The following is a 23,709-nucleotide window of genomic DNA, read 5'->3' as shown; positions in this document are numbered from 1 at the left end:
TTTCGTGACAAATTTGAAAAAAAAACTATGCCCGTGTTAGCCACAGTTCTATGTCTTTGCGTGAAATGACCAAGGGGAGAAGAGACGTCAGGGGAGACGTGGCGGCCAGACTCTGCAAGGGGGGTGCTCTTACTTGTTCTCGCAGTACTGGCCGTAGTGACTGGACCCACACTCACACGCGTAGCCCCGCGGGGACCCGGGCTTGTGCACACATGCCGAGACGTGCTCGCAGGGGTTCAGATGGCACACGTCCACACACTGCCTTCCAAAGTACCCTGTGGGGACAGGCCGGCATTATTGCCACCCCAGAACCTGCCTGCGGCACTCCACGTCCCCCCTCAGAGCCGGAGCCAGAGCCTCCAGGTTAAGACGTCTCGGGCCATCTGTGTCATCCCCAGACTCCACTTCCCGTGCTCCGCCACCACAGAGGGACGGGGTGGAGACGCTCGGGGTCACGGGACACACCAGTGTTTGGTGGGTCGGACCTGGACATGCAGACACGAGGGCCTCCCGGGTCCCCCTCCACTGGGGAGGGCAGGAGGCGTGGGGGAGGGAGTCCCAGCCACCCCAGGTCACACGGTGGATGGGTACCAGCCACGCAGGATGGTGGCACCTCAAAATCCAGAGGTGACTACTGGAAGTATAATCTTTGAAAGCGTGGATTTTTCACGAATTCTCTCCCTCAGCTCATCGTGTGCCCTGAGGATAAAGCCTAAAGTGTCCCCCCGTGTCCCAAGTGAGGACCAGACGTGGGAATGAACTCAGAGAAGAGAGGGCCCCTCTCCTTGGTTACAAAACAGGGCTCAGGCCTCCGCAGACCCTCAGCACTGATGGGGGTGCTCCAGCTTCGCCTTCCCGATGTATTCGCAGCACCAAAGCACTGCCCTCTGCTGATGGGCTTCAGGACAAGGGGGTGCGGGCGCGGGGCTCCCACCTTTGTCACAGATGCAGGAGTAGCCGTCCCAGGCATCGTGGCAGCGGCTGTGCTGAGGGCAGGGGCTGGAGGTGCACGGGTCCTGCACGTCACAGCCGTCCTTCACCCTGACCTTGAGGGCATCATTCATGTTCAGCGTGGCGATGTTGGTGGACGTCTCCCCCATTCTCACTCCCTGAGTTAAAAAAGGGGCAGCCGGATTCAGTCCAGCGTCTTGGGGTTGGAGGAATCTCAAAAGGTAGCCGGGGGTTAAGAGAGCCCCAAATTCTCTCTGGTCCCCCAAAAGCAACAACGTCTCATTTATGTGCAGAGCTGGGACTGGCATGGGGAAGGGCAGGGTCACTTCTGCTGCCTTCAGGCATGTGCTCCAGGCACGCAGACCGGCTGCCCCGAACCAAAGACCACGTGAGTCCACGTTCCCATAATTCCATGCTTGGTGTCATGAAGAAAAAGTAAATGAGGGTGGCGGAAGGTCGTGGCCACTGATGAAGGGAGGCGAGGCGTCTCGTGGGAGAAGGGGGCATCCTGGCAGAGAATGGGGACCACGTGGGGCCGCCCACGGCAAGTTCCACATTGGAGGATGGCGGACAGGTGGAAGGCGGTCACTGGGGAGGGTGGGGGTGGTGAAGGGGAAGGCACGTAGGGAGTTTATTTCTCTGCCGCGGGAGGCCAGGGGGACACGAGCGGAGCTACTTGATAAACAGCTCACTCTGGCTGCTGCTAGAACACCTGCTCCAGGGGACGACGGTGGCACTCGTTCAGGTGAGTGGGGGGGGAGGGGCCACATTCCAGACAGGACATGAAGGCAGAGCTACAGCTGACGGACCGTGGCGCGGTGATGGGGATGCAGGGGGGCGTCTGGAGGGGGACTGTGGGGAGCATGGGTCTAAGCTGGAAGCAGGATCTGCTAAGGCGGGGTTGGCTGTGAGACAAATTATTCATTTACTGAAAACCAGCAGGTTGACCAACGGCACTGCGGGCGGCCCCCACGGCTCAGCCGTACCTGCATGCAGCCCCGGAAACCGCGGCGCACCGTGACCTTATCTTCCGACACACCGCCCACAACGATGCTTCTCATCTTCAACCCTGGGAGCTGGTTCCCGATCTGCACCGTGTCCTATGCAAAGAGAGGGGGGCTACATCCACCACGCTGGAAACATCTTCTGGGAAGAAGATGCTCGAAGGCTAAAACACGGTCACTTTGGCAAACTCCCCACAGCCCAAGGGCACTGGGCCTCCGAACAGGGGGGTGAGCCAGGCTGTCTGTGTGTGACGGGCAGGAGTGGGAACCAGGTCGCAGGACACCTGTCCACATCCCAGTACAGCCAAGAGGGCAAACTGGGGGGACATGGGCAATGCTACCACCTCTGTAATGGGCGCCACAAATGAGTCACTCCAAGACAACCCTGGTGAACTAGGGAGATGGCAGCAAATCTAAAATACGTCCACCGTGGCAGGAATCTAAGGAAGTCCCTGCTGGACCCTCAGGCCCTGGAAGGCTGAACTCTGAACACGACAGCTATTTATTCTCAGAACCAAGTGGGAGATGAGCCTAGACTCCAGGGGCACAAAAATCACGAGGAGCCCCTGAAGTATCCCAGAAAAAAAGGCCTCTTGTTAGTGTCTGCAAACCGTGGAAATCCAGTGTGGCTCACCAAGCATGCGCTCAGTGAGCCCTGCCTGGAATGCCACTTGCCCGTCCAGGACGGGGGCACCTGTCTGGTGTCCCTCGGCCTCCTCTGCTACTCAGGGCTCATCTCTTGCCCACCTTCACGCACCACCCATACTGAGGGAAATGACCCATGCGCTGTTCATCTTTGTACCCCAGAGGCATGGCACCGAGGACACAGTCGTTACTCAGGACAGCTTTGCTAAAAGAAACCACCGCAGAAGGCAGCAACAGCACCATGATGGGACACACAGACAGAGCCCAGTTCTGAGTCCAGGAGCTGACCATCTGGAAGGGGGCTGAGGTACAGACACTGGTGACCATAGCATAAGGCAGAATGTGAGACCCAAACTCAGGGGGGCCCAGAATGTGTGACCCCAAATCCTGTAGGGCTCTGGCCGATCCTGGCACATGGGGGGGTCACTCCATTCTCCCATGGGCCCAGTGAAGGTGTCTGTTCCAAAGAGGATATACGTGCCAACTCACCTGGTCCAACCCATAGTCCAAAGTCATGACCGCCAGGTACTTGATGTCTTTGCCCTCCTTGGCGCTCTTCAGTTCTATCAACAGGTGGTGCCACTCCCCGTCAGTCACACGTGACCTGGACAAGCTCATGGATGCCACATCTGAGGGACCATGGGACACCTCAAACTGGACATAGTTGTGTAGGATCTGGAGGACAGGGAGAGCCAAACCTACCAGTTGATGTGATGACAACAGAACAGAAAATGCTTTGCAGTCACTTAAATAGCAAAGCCATGAAAACAGACCTACTATAGGGCACTGGGCCAAAGACAGACTTAAAAATGAGGCCAAGTTTAATTTCTTATTGTTGCCTGGATCACTCTTTGGACTTACATGCCTTTTTCTGTGGCAAGAAGTGTCAAATGTGGACAGAGGGCGGGTAAGATAAAGCCCACTGGACTTAATTGCTGGGAACAACCACAGATTCAGGTGAGTACTGAGCTCTTATTTTTGGAGACATATGTTTCACTTTATGACACAGGATTCAGGCCACTACGTTTATATATTTGTATTTAAAAAAAAAAAAAAAACAGCCGCTGGCAAAGTAACTCGCCTAAGACATTCATGTTTTAAGAAAACATAGCCAGGAGTAATGCCAAGATCTCATTTCCCCTAATGAAGGAACTGGGTAGCTTGGACCAACCCTCCTCCTGAGAACACCTGGAAACACAAGACAAACACTAACGCACAGCCGTCTGAAGGCATCAGAATGACTCAAGGCAGAGTTACAGAGTCACAACCAGGAAGAAAATGGAAATCTGCAGAAGTGAGCTTGGTGTTCGCTCCCACTGACGGTTGACAGCTGGTTCTGGAAGACACAGCTGAGCCTGGAAGTTGAGCAACCCTTTCCAGGCTCCTGGGGCTGGGATGATAAAAACTGGAATTCAGAGCCCAGCCAGGGTGTGTGGGGGTGCCGGCAGGAAGCAAACATGAGGGACAGGGACAGCACCATTCTAGTTTCAAATTCTCACTGCATTTTCAATATGATCTTCAGCACTCAATCAAAAATAACCAAGTACCGGAGGAGATACGACAATGTGCATGAAAACCAAGAGAAGAAAAAAGAGTGGATGGAAACAGACCATCCCCCGCCCCACCGCCCAGGGAATCCATAAAATAGAATCATCAGACACAGACTTGATAACAAATAATGGGAACCACAGAACTTTCAAGGAAACAGATTCAGGTGACCATTAGACTCTTATTTTTATGGATAAATGTTCCACTTCGGGAAACAAGATTCAAGCTACCCAGTTTAAAGACACGTAAGAAGGTGGGGATATAGCACTGCAACTCACCTAAGCTACTCGTGTTGAAAGACTGTCTCAAGCTAAAGAATAGCTTAGAAAAACAATAACAACAACAACTATTAATGCACTGTTCAAAAGAGACACACCTAAAATATAAGGATTCAGAAGCGTTGAAATAAAAGACCAGAAAAAAAAATATATCATGTAAACACCAACCAAAAGAAATCTGGTGTGGCTCTATTAATGAGACAAAGTAGACTTGAAGGCAAACAAAGAATTCTAGAGATAAAAGTGATTTTCATAATGATGACTGAGTTGCTTGTCCGGGAAGATAAAACAATTCTAAGCTTGTATGCACCTAATAACACAGCCCCAAAATGTAAAAAGCAAACCTTGACAGAACTAAAAGGGTAAAGAGATAAATCCACAATGAGGGCTGCAAACTTTTTAAACTCATCTCTCTCAATAACTGAGCAGAGAGACAAAAAAAAAAAAATCAGTAATGATATTGAAGGTCTGAACACCCCAATTAGCAAACTTCACTCACTCGATGTATACAGAACACAACTGCAGAACACACATTCTTTCAAAGTATAGGTGGGACATTCACAAAAAAGATGAAATGCTGGGCTGTGAAGCAAGTCTAATGCATTTCAAAGGTCTGAAATCACACAGCATGTCTCTCTGACCTGCAACTATGCTAGAATCAACAACAAAATGATTTACTAGAAAATGCCACCTGTTTCCTGATTCAGAAACATACTCCGAGGGGCACCTGGGTGGCTCAGTCAGTTAAGTGTCTGACTCTGGATTTGGGCTCAGGTCTTGATCTCAGGGTCATGGGATTGAGCCCCACTTCGGGCTCCATGTTCAGCGCACGGTCGGCTCGAGATTCTCTCCTCCCTTTCCCTCTGCCCCTCACCCCCGGCTTGTGTGCATGTGTACTCTCTCAAATAAATAAATAAAATCTTTTCTTTTTTTTAATCTTTTTTTTCAGGGCGCCTGGGTGGCTCAGTCAATTAAGCGGCTGCCTTTGGCTCAGGTCATGATCCCAGGGTCCTGGGAATTGAGCCCCACATCAGGCTCCCTGCTCAGCAGAGAGCCTGCTTCTCCCTCTCCCTCTGTCTGCTTCTCTGCCTACTTGTGCTCTCTCTCTATCTCTCTGTCAAATAAATAAATAAAATCTTAAAAAAAAATCTTTATTTTCTTTTTGAAAGAGAGTGTGCTCAAGCTGGGTGGGGGGAGGGGCAGAGGGAGAGAGAGAATCCCAAGCAGGCTCCACACCCAGTGCAGAGCCCAATGCGGGCTAGATCTTGAGACCCCAAGATCATGACCTGAGCTGAAATCAAGAGTCGGACGCTCAACCGATGGAGCCACCCAGGTGCCCCAAAACATACTTCTAAATACCCCACGGATCAAAAAAGACATCATGATGGAAGAATAGAAGATATTTTTAACTGATTATAAAGATAATGCAACTAATAATGTGTTTTGGTTTTTAGTCTGAATCGAGAGTGAAATCAAGAAGGTGACTTCACCATTTTATGCTGTGTCTCCTTTCATCCACGGAAGTTTCAGTCAACCTGCTTCATTTCCCTGGCTCTTTCACTGTCCTTGCCAACAAAAGCCCAAGACCAACGAATCAACAATAAAAATGACATCTGTCTATAGACAAAGGCGACAGAATGAATCCCAGGCCCACGTGCAGTGACTGCTTGCCCCCTCCGGTCTGTTGCCGGATTTAAGAGGGGCATTCAACAATAGCCAGGTGATCCCCCTTGACAAAGCAGGCGGAGTGAGGGCGCCTGAGAGCAATTACCCAAATTGTGTGGGCTGTAGGATGACTACGTGGCTGGTTTGGCTTGCCACGGACGTCAGGAACACCTCTGCTGTTGCCTCACAGAGCTCACAAGCCTACAGGAGGCCTGCCTTCAGACATACCACATAGAAATAACCCAGAACATTCCTGCAGGACCCAGCTGACCGGCCTTCAGACCCTGGAATGGCCGTCGGGGTGGCCACCGGGGTCTGGAGGATCCCCGCTCAAGGCCACTAGTCTTGCCACCCAGCCTTCCACGGGGAGGAGCCGGCCATAGTCCCTGGCAAAAAAACCCCTAAATTTTTGGATTAGCTACCCATAATGTAATTAATCAAACAATATGGGAGTTTGGGGCTTTCACTGTTGCTTCTCCTGAAAGCGTACTTTTTTCCTACAGAGACCCCCACTGCCCAATGACAACCTGCAAGTTCCAATCCATCACCTGAGTCGAAAACAGCCAATTTAATCTGTTCCAACAGTGAAACAACCACAGAGAAAAAATACCATCCCGAGGCAGAACTGTGCTTGCCAAGTGTTGGCCCAGAGCTAGCCTCTGGGACTGCTGGTAAACCTCCGAAATCACAAGATAATATGGGAAACACAATGATGCTGTAATTATGGGATACACAGACTGCACCTTCGGTCCAACCTGAACAGGCCGGTGCCCCTGGGGTCGCTGCTGAGCAGTGAGGCAGGGGAGCAGGGCAGGTGGGGAGGGAGAGGCTTCCGCCGGGGACTTCCTGCCCGCACAGGGCTAGTCACAGCCCCCTGGGGCCCGGTCCTCACTGGTCTGTGGGCACGTCCGGGGCCTGTCCGTCCACTGGGAGCCCTCGGGGTCCAGCCCCTGCTGACCTCCGACACGGAGCCCAGGGGGCGCTGGGCAATGCCTCAGTCCCCACCCACTGTCCGTGCCACTCACAAGTGTTTCCAGGCGGAGAGCCCACAGGGGCGATGGAAGGGGGCCCTGTGGACACCACAGAGCCCGGGTGACGATGGGACGAGGCTTCCCCTGAGCAAAAAGAGATTGGGGTGGATGCTCCGTGGGATCCATCTCACGTCTGACCTCCTCTGACCCCAGCACAGCCCGCTCTGCCTCAGAACTAAGTCCACTCCGCGCTGGGCAGAGCAGTCCCTGGGCCCAGGGCAGTGGAGAGGACCAACACACAGCTCCGTGAGGAACCCCCCACCACCGGGAGAGCCATCACAGCTGGGCAGGCTGTCCCGGGAGCACACTGGGGTCCTCAGGGGCGGCCCGGCCCCGAAGTGGAAGAGGAGGCTGGTCTAGACGGACACTCAGTGTGGCTGAAGACCATGAATGACCGTTGTGAAGGGGGTCACATGCACCGGGTCCTCCATCACACTCACACACACAGACATGTGCAGACACGCACATGCACACGCACATGTATGCACACACACGTACACACGTATACATACTTAAAGAAAACTCCCAAAGAAAGGCAGGAAAAAGCAACCTGGCTATGGAATTCCTTCTAATCCCGGGTCCCACAGGCCGCTGCCGGGTCGGGAGGTCGATCGGGTCTGAAAGGGTCACGAGGTGGACTTTCTGGGGGGGAGAACCCCCAAGTGTGGCCCCCCGGTCAAGGGGGCTCAGAGGTGGTGGGTTTGCACAAGAACCTCCCATCCCCCCCATCACTGCAGACAGACAGACCCTGGAGACAGGAGACGACGGCAGGCCTGCACCCTGGGTGCCCCGGGGGCAGAGTCTCCTGAACCCTCCCATACATCAAAATCCCAGGCTGGCAGCGAGGGTGAGAGTTCCTTGCCCTCGGCCAGCCCGCTGAGGTCGCTGGGTGACTTTCACAACCTGCAGGAATGCCCCTTGTTTCCCCAAATGAAATCTCTACGGAGTTGGGAAGACGCAAGGTGGAGGTATTTGTGGAGCAAAAAGTAGGGAACACAGCACGTTAAAATCACGTTTTCAAGGTTTTTAGGAACTGATTATCCGACGTTTTCAATCAACAAAACGGTAAACTCCAAAAAGATTAAGAGAGCACAGACATAAGGAGATCCCAAGTTCAGGAGGACCCTTAGGAACCTCCGGGCAGAGCGTAACCTCGGGGCGCCAGCCCGTGCGCGTGGCCCCCTCAAGCACGCGGCCACAGCCTGCCTCCAGCCTTGGGGACCCCCTGTCCCCACCCGCAGGCGCTCGCCGCCCTCTGCAGTTCCGAAATGCCCAGGGGCCACAGCCGTGGTCTAAAACACACCTTGGCTGAGTTTCGCCGCCGAGGAGCCGGGCCACTGGGTCCAGCCAGCCCTGCACATAGTCCATCTCGGTGATAAAGGAAGAAACAAAGCGCTGGAATCGACCGCCCCCGTGGGAATCGTAGCTGCACACTGGCTTGCCCGCGCGCTTCCCAGGCATGAATGGCGAGATTGTGCGGCCGGCTGGGAAAGCAGGCTCGGGTTCCCTTTCTTCCTCACACTGGGGACCCTGCTGGGCCGGTGCGGGCGGCGGCGGGGGGGCAGTGAGAGGCGAGGTTCCCGCCCTCTCCTTGCAACTCTGGCTGCACCCCTGGGGTGCACACCGGCCCTGCCACTGCCCCAGGGGCACGTGGTACTCCCTCACCTGGAGATGGAGCCTGGAGGATGCGCCTGCCGTGGCCTCCATCAGCACGCCGTCCTCCTTCCTGGTCCGGAACATGAGCCCCAGGTACCAGGGCACGGAGATGGTGATGTCCAGGTCGCTCCAGGACACGAGGCTCTCCCCGCTGAAGCGCTGGGGGTGAGGCATGACTGCGGACACAGAAATGCAGAGCCCCGGACATCAGACGTGCCTCGGAGAACCTTTTTCAGTTGCGGGGAGGGCAGGACAGGCTCCCGGGGAGAGGGGGGATTTTTCATTTCTATTCAAAGGCCGGTCTCAGACTGCCATGTGTCCAGCACCTAATCCTGAGTCCAGGAGCCACAGGCTTACAGAAGCCCACCCCCTGGGGCACCTGCCACCTTCCTGGGTCGGGGGGGCTGAGGCCGGGGGAAGGGTGGGGTTCTCAGTCCTGGCCAGGGCATGACAAGGGTCTCTCAGGCTGGATGGAAGGCAGAGCGCGGTGGCTCAGAAGCCTTGGGCTCAGCGGATGGGGTGCTCGGGGGCCCTGTGAGCACAACCCACTTGTCCCACCCCACTCCTGTGGGACAGTGTGAGCCCGCAGCGAATACCACACACGTGTGCACCCCCACCTCAAGCCCGCAACCTAACCAGCCCTCATCTGTGTCTGGGGTGGGCTCCGACCCCCAGGCACGCAGGCCCGTCGCTCTATTCCTGGTGATGTGCATGGGAATGGGGAGGCTGCTGGCCAGCCGAGGGCTCCGAGATACTTGGGGGGGGCCAGGGAGGTGGCAATGGGTGGATCGAGAGCCTTATGCAGTCTGTTACACTTGGACAAACTGGGTGCCAGACGGGCCTCACCGTCTCCAGACCCCGTGTGTCACAGAGGAGCGGGGCGGGGTGGCACGGTCCTCATACGAGGCTCTAAAGACAAGCCGCAGCGGCCAACAGCCCAGGGCACGCCAGCTGGGGGCTGCCTCTGGGGGCGACGGCCTCGTGCGCCCTGGGCTGACTGTTTCCTGCTCTTATGAGCCCAACGTTGGCATCTGTTTTCTCTGGGCTTGCGGCCTCCATTACAGGAACTCTGGGCGTGGCCGGGCGTCCACCCGGCCGCCGCCCCAGCTTCCTGCACGTGCCCCCCAGCCTCTCACCCCAGCCAGGTCCTGTGTGGGCTCCTACGCCCCGCCAGGGCCCACGCCTGGGGACACGCGCCACCAGAGGCCGCGGCTCTGGACGTGCAGGCCCGTGTGAGCCCGGACGCCCAGCAGTGCGGTCCCGAGGCCCCGAGGCCGGGCGGACACCCGGGCCAGCCCCTCACCTTGCTCGCAGTTCTTCCCGCCGAACCGGAGTGGGCACTCACAGATGTAAGTGTTCCACCTGCTAACACAGGTGCCCCCATTCTGACACCAGGTCCCATCACAGAAGTTCCTCTGAGCAGCACAGCCTGGGAACACAGAGCGGGGAAACACAAGTGGACTGCGCATCGGTCACAGGGGACCGGTCACTGTTCCCTAACACTGGCCCATGCCGGGGGGAAGACAGCCTGGGGAGCAGCGGCCCTGAGGGGAGGCAGGCTGGCCCGGGACCCTCTGGCAGCAGTAAGAGCGTCAGACCTGGAGTGGCACAGGACGCACTGCTGGTCCTGCCTGTTGGCCAGGTCCCCTGGTGACACGCCCGAGTGCCCCGCCCAGCCCCGTGGCGTCCCCGCACCCCGTGCTGCAGAATGCCCAGGCCCCAGCAGCGGCACGTCTGTGAGCCAGGGCCCCCCTCCCGGAGGCCCACGGCTAGGGGCACACAGGCTCGGCTCCAGAAGTGACTGCCTGGGCTGTGGAGGTGGCCGTCCCCTGCACGGCCGCCCACGCCGTACCTGCCCTGGTGCCGTTGTTGGCAATGAAGCTGGCCATGTCCACGTTCCTCCCGTCCACAGACAGGTTCCGCATGCAGCCCACAAACTGCCGGTTGCGCACCGGGAAGGCTTCAGGCAGGTTGGGGACGCCTCCCAGGAGCAGAGGGCCGGTCAGATCCAGGGACCTGGGGATGCAAAGCCAACCCCTCTGGCCTCTGCGTCTGCGTGGCCAGAGGCGGCGCGGGGGTCCTGACGCTGCCGTCACAGCACGGTGGCCTCCGCCACCAGACACACCCATCCTCTTGAAGGTCAGTAACTGAACAGGGAGGCAGGCGGCCAATAGGTCAGAACACAAAAGGCAGGTCCTACTTCTAGGGCCATCCCTGGCCCCTCGAACTCGCATCAGATCCAGACAGACGGAGTCCCCGCCCACGGCCTGGGCCAGTCCGGCCCACAGAGAGCGAGCAGCCCAGCAGGCCCGGGCCCATGCCAACCAGTGGCAATACCCCCCTCCGACCTCTGATGACCTTGAAGAGCTCACGGCAAACTAGACCCCCGGTTCCGCATGAGCAGCTGCGTGGCCTCGGGCAAGGGGCCTAATCTCTCCGGCGACATCTTTCTTATCAGTAAAATGGGCACGGTCCCAGCTTCACCACAGCTGCTCCAGTTGCTCAGCACGGATCCGTGGTCTAACCATGGACTTCCAAAGCTTACTGAATACTCCACCAAAACACGGTTAGAAAGGAACGGGAACGTCTGCTTTGGCTCAGGAGACCGGCGTGGCAGCTGTCTGCGTCGTCAGTCTGGTTGGAGTTAGGGATGATCTGCAGAAAACCTCCAGGATCTAACGGACGGAGGTTTACTGGCCTGCAGGGACCTGGGCCCGATGGATCGAGGCCAGCCGCCCCACAGTCTCTGGGGCCCACAAGCCAGCCGTCACAAGTGTGGCTTCACCCGGCCGTTACTTCGGCGGAAGTGATAAGGGGACTTATTCTAGAAGGTTCTAACATGTCAGAGGGAAGGTGCCCCGAACAATGGGAGGGACTGTGACTCCAGCCTGGATTGGGGCTGCCAGGGTGCTGGGCCCAAGGTGCCCTGCATCGGGGTCCTGCCCTGGACGACCCTGTTGGGGAGTAGCAGTCATGGGGGGGCTGCCTAGGCCTGCCCCCTCCCGAGATGCTCACTTCTTGGAGCCGCTCTGTGTGCCCTGGGCAGCGCAGCTGTAGTTCCCGACGAGGCTGCCGAAGCGCACGGCCACGGCTGTGTCACAGTCGTCCACAGTCACCACGGCCACCTTCTCTCCAGATGGCCCGTGGGGCAGGCCCAGGCGGCCGATGTTGGGCTGTGGGAAGAGAAAGCACAGAAGGCGTCAGCGTGTGCTCCCACCAGCGGGCACGTGCCGCTCGCCCATGGGCTTTGAGGACACGGGAAACCACGTGTGGACAGCCTTGTTTTAAATTAGCTCCCCAAAGCAGCTGTACCGGGTACCCCTAAGATGTATGTTCTTCCCAGAACCTCGGAATGCGCCCTTCCGGGGAAATGAACGGTCTGCAGGTATAATTAGCTGAGACGAGGTCACACTACAGGAGGGTGGACCCTGGTCCCATGTGACTGGGGACCTTACAAGGCCCAGACACAGAGCCACAGGGACAGGGCCATGTGGTGATCGATGGAGGCAGACAGAGTGTGGTGCGCCAGGCCAAGGAGCACCAGGGGCTGCCGGCACCACCCGCATCTGGAGAGACAAGGAGGGCCCCTCCCCTGGAGCCTCGGACGGAGCTCGGCCCTGCTGACACCTTGATCCTGGACTTCCAGCCTCCATAATCGTGATGGAACAAATTTCTGGTGGCCTAAGCCACCCAGTTTGTGGTATTTTGTTATAGCAGCCAAGACCAAAGTGTTGAGATGCCTCCTTCCGAACATTCTGCCTGGGAGCCCAAGCGTTGACTGGACCCGCAGCCGCACACCTCCTGACCAGGGTCTGGCTCACCCCTCCGCGTTCCTACAGTGTGGACCCCCGGCAGCTCCCAGTCACTCCTGGACCCAGGCCTTTCCTCATCCTGGGATGACCCTCCCATGCCCTTTACTGGCCTGAAGCCAACCACCCTTCCTGCCCCAAGACCAAGCCCCACTTGCCTCGAGCTTCTTCCCCCTGGGCCGTCCCGGAGGGCCTCGCGCACACGGTCTCCCCACCCAGCACCCTGGAACTGGTGGCTTTGGGTAGGGCTGGCTCACTTCTTAAGAAGCACGTTCCCTTCTCAAGGAGGCCGTGGTTAGTGTCCAATGACAGTAACACCAGGCAGCCCGGCCCCTGTCCCTGGGCAACCCCCGTGCCAGTCTCCTGGCCTGCCCCTTAAGGACCCGAACATGTGCACCCACACAGCCCTCAGCCATGCTTCCGGCACGAGCCTGGGAGCCTGCTCATGCTACCACACAATGTACGCATGCAGGTCTCGAAGTTCCAGAAACGGAGCAGGTGGCCAGAGAGCTGGCTCGGGCTGGGCCAGGTGGCTGAACTACCATCCCCATCAGTCCAACCCAGATGACGACAAGACCTGCCTGCCCTGGGGTGGCCTGGATTAACCCCAATGGTGTGTGTAAACCACCACCGGGCCTCACAATCAGCTCACGGCACACAGGGCTCCTTCCTCCCCACAGAGGACACGCTCTCCGGCCCCAGCAGCCCTTCCCCTTGCCCCTAAAAACAAGACTCAGTGCCCCCACACAAGAGCTCTGGGGTCTGCCTGAGTTTAAAAAATGCTGCAATTTTATGCTTCTTTATAATTGTATTGGAAACAGGGAGTTGTAAAAATACAGAGAATTTTAATTAAATCAACTCCATGTCTTTTTTAATAGGGAAATAACAACTTCACAATTCATTTAAAAAGAAATCTTCAGGTTTTCAGAGGAGTAAAGAAGTATCCACTCGATCGAGGACACTGGGCTGGAAGGCAGGACAAGGAGCTGCTGGTAACAGGAGCTCAGCCAGGTGGCCAAACTGTGTGATGCCAGGGGCTACCCCATTCACCCTGGTGGTGTCCCCCTCCCCCCGAATTGTGCAGTGCACAGCCTACACCACTGTACATGGTGACCTCAGCTGAGCCTTCCATTCCCTCTTGGCCAACCATCTGAATGGACAAGGCCCATCACTGAACCTCAGTTTCTCTGCCCACAAGAGAAGGATTTCATATTAGAATACCTGTCCTCTCTATGTTACAGGGACTTCAAAAGTGACATTAATATAAGGCACATGATTTTCCTGGGAACCCTTCTTTGGTAAATCCAAGGGAGGCTTTTACCACGTGACCCCGTACCCTGGTTCCTGGATCATCTTCTTCGTTTTCTTTTATATCAGCTGATGAGATCACAAGATCTGATAAACTATATCCTCAAAGATTTCACCTTCGGTTAAGCAACAGTTAGATGAGTATAAAAAATCATCCGTTTTCTCCCTCTGTTACTGCAGCCTGCTTTGGAAAAACATGTACAAGTGCCTATTATGGGCTACCTAAGTGCTAGGCGCCATCCTGGGGGAAGAACCGTCCCCCGGGCTATGCGAGCCCCGCATTATCTTTACAACTTATAATTTGCATTTTTGGGGCTGGGTGGGAGCCTTCTCAGAAGACGTCAACGGCGTTTACCCTTGGAAAGCTCTAATGAAGCAGAGCTGCTGTTAGCAAGACTGCAATTGTTATAAACTGCTGCTCGCAGTCAACGGGCCAGGGTCCTGGGATCCAAGCACTGCGGCGAGGGAGGGAGGACGGGAGGCAAGGGCCCCCGTGAAACCAGCATTTGAATTGAGAGCAGCACTTGCTGGCTGGAGACAGCCCACTGTGAAGACAGACGTCAGAGCCTAGCGACACATCATCAAACCAGCCAGTCGGCTTTCGGGAGAACACACAGTGTCTGCTCAACATCATCCAACACCCGCTTCTCGATTCCTGCCCCCGCACCCACGGGCGGTCAGGTCAAGCGACAGCCCTTCTGGCCGAGAGAGCAACATTCTCAGATGAGGAATGAAAAGGACCAGCAGGACAGTCACCGTGAAGTATCCGGGGGGACCCCTGCCCCACAGAGCAGCCCACTGTCCCAGCCCTTCTCAGGCTGCCCCAGAACACGTAGCACGCGGGACAGCGACTTGCCACGCCCGCCTCACGCGCCGACAGCCACCGTGTGGTCAGCCGCAGCAGGAGAACACAAGGGACGTGTGGGGAGAGGCATGCGCGGGGGCCTGGGGACGCATCGGGGGGGATCCTCTAAGAGTCACGGCAGGACCTGGCAGCTCCCCTGCTGGGAACAAACCCGAGAAGCTGAAAACAGGGACTCCCACAAAAACCTGCTCACGGATGTTCACAGCAGCATCGTTCTCGATAGCGAAAAGGTGGAAACCACCCAAATGTCCGTGAGCAGAAGGATGGTGAACAAAATGTGGCCTCTCCATTCCACGGAATTACGATCCAGCCTTTAAAAGGGATGGAGCGGCGACAGCTGACACAGTATGGATGAGCCTCCAGAACGTGACGCTAAGTGAAAGCAGCCGGATACAAAAGGTCCCGTGTTGCAGGATTCAATTTATGTGAAACGTCCAGGAACGCAGATCCATAGACAGAAAGCAGACTGGTGGTTTTGGGGCCTGGGGTGAGGGGTAGATTGGCAGGCAGCACTAGTGGGTACAGAGTCTCCTCTTAGGGTGCTGGAAAGATCTCTGACCTAGATGGGGGAGAAGGTTGCACCATGTTGTGAATGCGCTAAATGGCAGAGTTGTTCACTTTACAACGGTTCCTTTTGCGTGATGTGAATTGCAGTTGTCTGGATGGGCATCCGCCCTCCTCGACCCCCGTGGCCACAGTCTACTGGATAACCGCTGGGAAGCTCCTTCCCATTTTGATCGGAAAGTGGGGATAAAATGCACCGCGAGGCCTTCGTGTCGAGACCGTCACCAGCAATAAAACGCGGGAAGAGAGTGAAAGCTCTCCATCAGGGTGGGAGGTGTGCGGGTCGCCGCGCAAACAGCCTGGGTCAGGTTGGAGAAGCGAGGTGAACGCACGGGCAGGTGCACTGGATTTGGGCTCAGGTCATGTGTTCTTGCCGAGGGAAGACAAAGCGCGTCTTCCCCCGCACGGCCGGCGCGTAGAAGGAACCCCCCGCGGGGCAGAAATCGGAGGACCGTGGCAGCCCCCGGCTTACCTCTGCGTGTCCACCTCTCATGTTTGAAGAAGAGAGAGCGGTTTAAGCCGCTCATTCGGAGCGCAGATGCGGGGACTTGGCACGGGCGAATGAGAGAGAGCTCGCTCGCTGGAGCGCCGCCAGCATGGACACACAGAACAAGATAAAGAACGAGACAAAACAAACGGTCTCTAATACTCTTAGGAACTGTGAACATCTGCCACGCCTTTGCACCAAGAAAAAGACACGGGAAGTAAAGAGGTCATGTGGCAACAATTCTCACGTTAGAAGGGGGCTGGACACAGGCAGGGCGAAGGCTGGTGTCCCTGCCTCTCTTTCCCTCGGGCTTGGCTTGCCTGGCCGGGGAGCCAGCCAGGCCCGGGGGGGCCCCACGCCTGCAGCAGCCAGGCCCGGGCACTCAGGGTCCAGGCAAAGCAGGCAAAACCAGAGGCATGAGCCAGCCAGCAGGGCCTGCAGATGGTGAGGCCTGCAACCCTCCTGAGCAGAGCCCGCCACGGGGCAGGTGGAGCGGGGCCAGCAAGGACAGACCCCACCATGCTCACCCCTGCCGCCAAGTGAGAAAACCAAGAGGGCTGCCATGTGCTTTGGGGGGGACCCGAAAGAAAAAGCTTTGCAACTCTGTGCAAATCCAGGTTCCTGATTCTCCGTAAGTCCCTCAGAGGTCATCACTTAGGGTCTGTCCCTTTCTATTTTCCTTCAATTTATTTTCTTCTCTACGTGCAGACCCTCCCCGTGTGCCTCCATTCAGATGCTCTCAAGCAGCTGGTGGAGATTTTCTTGTGTGCACAAAAGCGTTTGGTCCTTACAAAGTACTCACATTTCTACAGCCTTTTACCCTGCTGCAAACAATTCCTCATCAGGGAGGCTGATGGGGTTCGGTTTCAAACGCTGGATGCGGGGGGAAGGCAGCGTGGGGGTGCCTCGAAACCAGACACCAGGAGCAGCAAGTCTTGGGAAATAAATGGATTCACGCTTTGTGTCAGAAATGATCAACCAAAATTCACATCAAAGAATTCACACACGGCTGGACTTTGGGAATGTCATAAGGAGTCAAAATGCAGCCTTGAACATGTACCGAACTGTCACTTCTCACACACAGTGAGGCTCAGACCAGACGTGAGGGTCTGCTGAACAGGGCCCGAGGGGCAGGAAACGTGGGCCAGACTCCGCCGGTCCCGGCACAGAGGTGACCAGCCCTCCCCGGGAAGCAGGCATTGAAGCAAATTGGAAGATGGGGTCATGAGAGTAACATCCAGATGCACACGTGCTTCCAGGATCCACACCAAATTCCTAAGGAGCCTCCAGTGCGACATTGGGGGAACTCAAACACAGGACCAAGATGCTGACTCCCGGGAGGCCCAAATCGGGCCTGCATGGAGTGCCCACGCTGGTAGGAAGGTAGCAGGACACGGTCTAGCTGGAAACCACTCTCTCTGAGCCTCAGTTTCCCCACCTGTACCACGTGGGTGTGGACTCCCTCTTGCCCTCCAGGCAGGATCCCTGTTCCCCAGGCAAGCCTGCACACAGGTGCTTTGGACCCCAGGACAGTGAGGTGCTGACGAGTCTACATCCTCATTTGCAGGGATTCACCCCCAGCACCACACACGAGAGGGGAAGAGAAGGAACATAGGAAAGATAGGTTAGGGAACATGGGGGGTTTAACCTCAAGGCCCAACCACTTGCTATCACCTCACCCCTTCTGATTCTTCTCGAGGCACTTGGGCTACTTGATTTTTCTTTTACTTTTTTTTTTTTTAGATTTTATTTATTTGACACAGAGAGCGAGAGCACAGCAGAGGGAGAGGGAGAAGCAGGCTCCCCGCTGAGCAGGGAACCCGACGTGGGGCTCCATCCCAGCACCCTGAGATCATGACCTGAGCCGAAGGCAGATGCTTAACTGACAGAGCCCCCCAGGCACCTCAGGCTACTTGATTTTTCTCGTCCCGACTTGCCTTGCTTTCCCCATCCCCCCCAAAGCAAGTCCCTGCTGCAGGAACCCCACCTGCCCGCTCATACTGGATCCCACAACAAGGCTTGGCCACATCAGACTCAGTGCATGGACGCCACGCATGTCAGGCCCACCTGCACTCCGGATCTGCCACACAATAAACACGGGAGGAACCCAAGAGCTACACGGACTAGACAGGCTTCCCCAAGGCCGTGAAACTGGCCAGGCGTCTTCGGAACTTGGCACGCGAATCTGTGTCTCCATGAGGACAAAATGGCTTGCTCACCGAGAACCCGGCTGCCCCTCCCTCCGTGTGGAGCTGGTGCCCACAGCCCAGGCCCGGAGACGGTTCTGGACAACGGCTCATTCCCTTGTCCCACGTCACCTGCATTTGCAGTCAGGTGGCTGGGGTAAAAAGTCAACTCAGTTGCCAGTAGAAACTCCTCAAAATTAAGTTGTAAAAGTATTTACTTCTCAAGCTTAACATTAAGGATAAAAAAAGCCCAGACCTTTCTTGATTGTTTTTCTGTAAAGACATTAGAAACCTGTCCTGAGGACACAGCATCCCCCTTAGGGGGCAGGAGCAAACGGCTGCCCGCCAGCCTGACTGGGCCCTCAGGCAAGGCCACTTGCTGGCCACCAGGTGAGGCAGACAGTTGCGTATTCTCACGCAGGAGACACGCCAAGTCCCTGCGCACAGGTGTGGCTGAGGAGCGGGCAGGTGCTCCCGGCTCCCTCGCCCGCTCGTGGCCGGGGGCAGCGTGCTTACCACCTGGCGCCTGGGCGGCCTCTTCCAGACACTGGAAAAGTTCATGGCTACCACCTTTAGGGTCCTTTGGGAACAAAACAGAAAAGTGGATCTGAGCCCCTTTGCAGAGTGCCTGAAGCCGGTCTCACGCCAACGTGAGGCGCAGCCGTGAGGGCTTAAGGCTGGCGGGGGGCACGGGACAGCACGTACACAGCCTCCGATGAGCATCGCCTCCCGGAGGCCAAGAGCTCACATCCTGACCCCACAGAGCAAAGTCACCTGACTTCCGTGCCCGCCACACTCATCTGTAAAATGGGTAAAAATAGCACCTCCCTTGTAGGATGAAATGCAGAATGGATGTGAAGGGCTTGGCACTGCACCCGGGCGTGAGGGGAACATCCCACAAAGGCTTGCTGCTGCCGTGTGGTTGCTAAAAAGATGGGATGAAAAGCCAGAAAAAAAAAAAGTGCAAATGGCTGTTCTCCCTGTATTGTTGCTGTCCTAATATTTTCTTGTAGTTAAAAAAGAAAAAATTCTTTTTATGTCTTTAAAGAAAAAAGGAGCAATTCGCACCTTGCACATAACCGCGTCTTCAGGGAAGCCCCTGTTCTTCTCCAGAGCGGCCCCAGAAAATGCTGTACGGTGCCAACAGATGCTCCGTGTTTGGGGGCATTAAAAAGAGAAGATTTTCAACAAGGGTCAGAACCAAGTGCTCACTCTAGAGTTTCTTAAAAAAAAAAAAATCTCAGGCCAAGGTGGACCTAACGACCCCTTAGGTGGCCAAGCCTAGTTCACAAACGATCCCAGCCACAGATAAAACAGGGGCCCTGTGCTCTTCTGGTGGACGTATATGACGGGGGTCCATCGGGGCCAAGAGCTGGAAGGCCTGTGTGCTCAGCCCTGGATACTAATAAGCATCTCCTGCAGGCCCCAGTGATCTCCGTGGGGACAACTTCTGTTCTGGACGAGATCCACAGGGCATGGTGCCAGCCCCTCACCGGCCCGGCCCTTCACCAGACAAAAGCTCCCAGGGTCTGTGAGGGGCCAGGAGCCTCCATTGCCGTCCTTACTGGCGGGGGTCAGGTCCCCCCTCTGCGGCCAGCTCGGCCAGCAGGCTCCCCGGGTTTCTGGGAACCAGGGAGTTTATGCAGATTTGCTCCGAGGGGGTCTTTTCTCCAATGACAAATGAGGGGCTCAAAATAGGGGTTCCTGATGTTTAAACAGCAACTTCTTGGAAAGCTGGGGTAATGATCCTTCTCTTGGGGGCTTTACTCGACGCAAACTGGGGGGACCTTCAGGCACCAGATGAGAAGCTCACATCCCTCCACTGGTGGGGTCTACAGATCTGACGGTCGGCTACTTCCCACCGGACGAGAGGTGGGGCAGGGAGTACCCTGAGCAGTAGCCCGCGGGGTCCCAGGCACAGGGCCCTAGCGCCTGGGAGGGGCTCCTGGGGCCGCCAAGGTGGGCTCTGCGCTCAACCCACCCCTCCCAGGACAGAGAGGACAGACAGCTCCTCGCAACAACAGTCACTCCTGCCTGCACGGGTTTACAGGCCACGGTCACCTTTTCAAAAAGCCTCCTAGACAGGGGCGCCTGGGTGGCTCAGTTGGTTAAGCGACTGCCTTCGGCTCAGGTCATGATCCTGGAGTCCCGGGATCGAGTCCCACATCGGGCTCCCTGCTCGGCGGGGAGTCTGCTGCTCCCTCTGACCCTCCTCCCTCTCGTGCTCTCTGTCTCTCATTCTCTCTGTCTCAAATAAATAAATAAAATCTTTAAAAAAAAAAAAAAAAGCCTCCTAGACAAAGGGAGAAAGGCTTATAAGAGATGTGCACACTTACACACATGTACTCACACGTGTGTGAGTACACACATTCACTAGCATGCACATGCACACGTGCTCACGCCATACACACACACACTCCTGCAAAGCCTTGCCTGCTCCCGCGGGGACCCTAACAGGCCCCTCTCAGTCCCCAGAGTCTGGACAGCAGCACAGAGACCCCCCAGGCCCCTGGCTCCTCCAGGCCACCCACAAACCCCAGGGTCTGGGAATCCGTGTAGCCCTTGGATCCGCGGAGCCCACGAGTGGGCGAGAACCACTAGACCCTGGCTCGGCCCACCTCTGGCCCCCATGGCCTTTCTCTGGGCCTCGGTTTCCTCCTCCAAGGGTGGACATGAGGACCCTGGTCAGTAAATGTCCTCATTCCCCGGGGGTGGGGGCAGAGGCAAGGAAAGGCAGCGAGCCTGGTGCGGGGAGGGGCCCCTCGGGAAAGCTGGGAGGGATGCGGGTGTGAAACAGGCGGCAGGTGCAGAACAGTGACCAGTGCCAGACCGGGAGCCCAGGCCCGAGGCTGACTTTCCACACCAGGCCGTGGGACACAAAGGCCCCAGGGTGGGGCTGCGTGAGTCCCAGGCAATAATTATGTTTCCACACCAGGTGACCGTCTACCATCTGATGAGGTCATGTTTTGGAGAGGAAGCATGTGAGTTCCAGCCCCTGGGCCGCCCACAGGCTGGGGCCCTCGCCTCTCTCGGGGACTGCTGGCCCGGACCCCCACAGAGGCGGCTCATCAGGCTTTTCTCTCTGCCCGTTGGGTTCCCAGGGAGGCACCGAACCTTCCAGGCCCAGGATAAAGCGGTGGCAGACATGGCCCTCCGATTCGGTCTCGAGAGCCCTGACAGTTCGTATTTATGGACTACCCACGGGCACAGATGCAACAGAGGCCATTCCAGTCCTGGAGAAACTGGCTGCCTCCGCGGAAATGTGGTGGGAGAGAGACAAAAGCACTCGCGCTCTGGACCGGAGGCTCGTGCTGAACCGGGCGAAGCTGCCGAGCGGTAAATCATGCGGCTCCGTGTCAGTGGGCAAAGCAAAGCCGGTGTGACCCCCGGTGCCGAGGCAGGGACAACAGCCTGGCCCCTCCTTTCCCCCAAAGCCTTGACGTCCTGGGCAAAAGTTTACCTAAACGTTAAAAAAACCTGGTTCATAGCCCCATCACCCAGGTAACTTCTGCCGCACTCGTGGGAAAACAGAAGACCCAAAAAACATCACAGAAAGGTACAAAATGAACACAAGAGACGTCCCTTTCATCATCTTTCTCCCCAGACTCGTCCACCACGTGGTAGACTGTTGACAACAAAAAGCCACAATGCTTCTGTCACAGAATCCCAAGAAATAATAAATATCTGACATTTTAATACACCACACTTTGGGGTGGTTTATGACCTATAGCAGAAGGTCTCTGACACATGCTGTTGATGGATATGGGGTTTCTTGGGGGGGCAGGGGAGGGTACCCCTCAGAAAAAAAATATGCATATGCCAGCACCTATTTATCTATCTTGCAAAGTTCCACTAATGAAGCCTTTAATTTTGAGATCATTTTAGATGTGCATGCGATTGTCAACAGTAACAGAGATGCCATGTGCCCTTCCCCAGTTTCCCCCAATGGTAAACATCCTGCAAAATGGTAGGAGCGTTACAGGTGTTAGAGCGTGGTGTGGACACCGACACGGCAGGACAGAGAACATTCCATCGCCCCTGGGACCCCACCTGCTGTCCTCCCACAGCCATGCCTGCTTCCCTCCTGCCCTCACCTCGACTCCGGAAAACCACTAATCTCTTCTCCAATTCTGTCCTTTCGACACCTAACGAATGTTTTATAAATGGAATCATCGGTACATAAGCTGGCGAGGCCGGCTTTTGTCACTCGGCGTATGTCTCTGCCGCGAGTACCCTGAGTCACAGCCCACCTTCTGTGGGAGGGACGCACCACAGTCCGCCTCACCATTCACCCACGAAGGCCACTGGGTTGTTTCCAGTCTGGGGCTGCCGTGAACACCCGTGTGCAGACCTCCGTGGGGACATGAGCTGCACCGAGTCACGAGGGACCCGAGCCTCTGGTTTCCTTCTTCTGTGCCATCTTCATCTGGTTTTCCTATCAGGGTACTACGAACATCCCAGAGACCTGGGAAGCATCCCCTCCTCTTCTATTTTTCTGGAAGGGACCATTTAGAATTGATGTCATTCTTTATTTTTTTTTAAAGATTTTATTTATTTATTTGACAGAGAGAGAGACAGCGAGAGAGGGAACACAAGCAGGGGGAGTGGGAGAGGGAGAAGCAGGCTTCCCACGGAGTAGGGAGCCCGATGCGGGGCTCGATCCCAGGATCCTGGGATCATGACCTGAGCCTAAGGCAGACGCTTAACGACTGAGCCACCCAGGAGCCCCTGATGTCATTCTTTAAACATTTGGCAGAATTCTCCAGTTGATACCAACTGGGCCTGGAGAGTTCATTTGAGGGAGTTTTTAAATTACAAATGCCATTTCCTTAACAGCAATGTGGTCATTCAATTATTTATTGCATATTGGGTGGGTTGTGGCGGCTTGTGTTTTTGAGAAATTGGACCGTTCCATCTGGCCTTAAATGCACATAGGCAGGGTTGTGTGTGAAATTCCTCCGCTACCCACGGTGTCCGCAGGGTCTGTACTGATGTCCTGTTTTATTCCTCACAGTGGGAACTGTGTTGTCTTTCTTTTTCCCTCAGTCTTGCTAGAAGTTTACCAGTGTTGTTGATCTTTCCAAAGCTCTTTATTTGATCGATTTTCTGTATTACTTTTCAGTTTTCAACTCCTCTGGTTTCTACTCTTATCTTTATTTCCTTCTTTTGCTTCCCTGCTTCGAGTGTATTTTGCTCTTATTTTTAGAAGTTCTTAAGGTGGAAGCTTAGATTACTGATTTGAGACTTTCCTTTTCTTCCTCATAGTGTTTTTAGTGCTATGATTCTTCCTCTCGGCAATGCTTTAGCTACATCACACGTATTCTGGTATTTTGTATTTTCATTGCCTCTAAATTTATAACAAATTTTAAGCAAACTCCCTTCCTTCTTTCCTTCCTCTATTTTCTCAATAATTTACTACATCAGCCAAATCTCTGTTAAAGGCCCTTGTTCCTAGCACCTGCTGGAGTCAGTGGTAGAGTCAGGCCCAAGGAGGGAGCAGCTTGCAAGCCAGTGGCTCAGTGGGTCAGCACGTCGTTTACATAACAGTGGAGTGAGAAAATAAATAACCATATTAAGGATAATGGGAACAGGTTTCTCACTGAGAGAAAAGAGTTACAAACATGAAACAGGAAAAACTAGATTGACTCTGTCGTGTTGGGATGGAATTCAAGGACTTCAAGAAGTAGGGACAAAACAAATAGGAACTTCGGA

At 55.6% G+C, this 23,709-nt stretch overlaps 1 protein-coding gene across 1 annotated transcript in view; it reads right to left on the bottom strand.

The window, feature by feature from the left end:
• Positions 1-23,709, bottom strand: part of CELSR1 (cadherin EGF LAG seven-pass G-type receptor 1) — a 137,913-nt gene that overhangs the window by 30,104 nt on the left and 84,100 nt on the right. Inside the window, exons 7-14 of the mRNA XM_044915313.1 lie at positions 11,794-11,951; positions 10,631-10,794; positions 10,082-10,207; positions 8,788-8,954; positions 3,090-3,275; positions 1,938-2,051; positions 935-1,109; positions 134-275 (exon numbers count right to left, since the gene is read on the bottom strand). Of these exons, the coding sequence (XP_044771248.1) occupies positions 134-275; positions 935-1,109; positions 1,938-2,051; positions 3,090-3,275; positions 8,788-8,954; positions 10,082-10,207; positions 10,631-10,794; positions 11,794-11,951 (1,232 nt within the window). The remainder of the gene's footprint in view (positions 1-133; positions 276-934; positions 1,110-1,937; positions 2,052-3,089; positions 3,276-8,787; positions 8,955-10,081; positions 10,208-10,630; positions 10,795-11,793; positions 11,952-23,709) is intronic.

The sequence above is a fragment of the Neomonachus schauinslandi genome, chromosome 5 (assembly GCF_002201575.2).
Source record: "Neomonachus schauinslandi chromosome 5, ASM220157v2, whole genome shotgun sequence".
Taxonomy (NCBI): Eukaryota; Metazoa; Chordata; class Mammalia; order Carnivora; family Phocidae; genus Neomonachus; species Neomonachus schauinslandi.
Note: the sequence above shows the minus strand (reverse complement) of the source record. Positions and strands in the feature narration are given on the sequence as shown.